We start from the raw sequence: 1,146 nt of genomic DNA, 5'->3' as shown, positions 1-1,146 counted from the left end.
GTGTGTGTGTGTGTGTGTGTGTGTGTGTGTGTGTGTGTGTGTGTGTGTGTGTGTGTGTGTGTGTGTGTGTGTGTGTGTGTGTGTGTGTGTGTGTGTGTGTGTGTGTGTGTGCTCGCGTGCCCGCGCTTTCCAGTGTGATGCTGAGTAGGGTGTTAGCTGTTACTTCGTTTCAAATCAAAAGTGATAAGTATGCACTATCAGAGTCACACATTACAGTGGACATTCTATATAAATTTTAATCAGGAAGAGCGTTCATGCGTCGCAAGGAACGAGACCATCAAAGAAACCAACTCAGAACAATGCGCACAAAAGAACGTCAAGGCTATTAGGAGACAATATGCTTCAAAACGACGCGCGGTTCTGCAACTGTTATCAAAACACGCACACGCACGAACGTACACGCACACACACACGCACGCACACACACACAGCACACACACACACACACGCACGCACGCACGCACGCACGCACGCACGCACACACACATGGTAAACCTAACGGCAAATTTAGCCACCTCTAAATATGCGGACCTACTATACCTCTAATTTGAGGACCACTTGTTGCCCGGTAACGCTTAATAAAAAAAACCGTATCAGCAGGCCATCCATCGCCTGCGCCCCTCACAAATCAATTCGGAAAAGAACCAACTAGCACAGCACCAATTTCGTATATTTCTGTCAACAGAAAAGCGTAATCGGTGTGTGCTCGCACGAAATACTAATTTCGCAGGAAACAGTAAGTTGCCCGCGCATGCACATGTGTGAAGCCAGACAGCTGCTAGTATTGAACACGCCAGCAGAGATGTGATAGCTCTTCCTGCTTCTCTCTGCTCGTTGTACAGCGAACATGTATGTTATATGCTAGTGCCCGGGCGTGCGTGCGCGCGTGCGCGCGTGCGCGTGTGTGCGTGCGTGTGTGCGCGTGCGTGCGTGCGCGCGTGCGTGTGTGCGTGCGCGCGTGTGCGGGTGCGTGTGCGTGCGTGCGCGCGCGCGTGTCCGGTGGCGGTATGAGTAAGTAATAACAAATCTCGCACCCACCTTTAGTGTGCGCACCGCCAGCGGCGTGTAGGTGGGAGCGAGCAGTGGAGAAACAGGACACCGGTCGGCAGTGACAGTGCTATTCGTGTGCACACCACTGATGGCTGC

At 52.4% G+C, this 1,146-nt stretch overlaps 1 protein-coding gene across 1 annotated transcript in view; it reads right to left on the bottom strand.

Moving 5' to 3' along the window:
• Positions 1–1,146, bottom strand: part of LOC106808489 — a 35,376-nt gene that overhangs the window by 24,961 nt on the left and 9,269 nt on the right. The window contains exon 2 of the mRNA XM_014811229.1: positions 1,039–1,146. This exon is cut by the window's right edge and continues 10 nt beyond it. Within this exon, the coding sequence (XP_014666715.1) occupies positions 1,039–1,146 (108 nt within the window). The remainder of the gene's footprint in view (positions 1–1,038) is intronic.

Source organism: Priapulus caudatus, unplaced genomic scaffold, assembly GCF_000485595.1.
Source record: "Priapulus caudatus unplaced genomic scaffold, Priapulus_caudatus-5.0.1 Scaffold281, whole genome shotgun sequence".
Taxonomy (NCBI): domain Eukaryota; kingdom Metazoa; phylum Priapulida; class Priapulimorpha; order Priapulimorphida; family Priapulidae; genus Priapulus; species Priapulus caudatus.
This window is presented reverse-complemented; position numbering and strand designations above follow the sequence as displayed.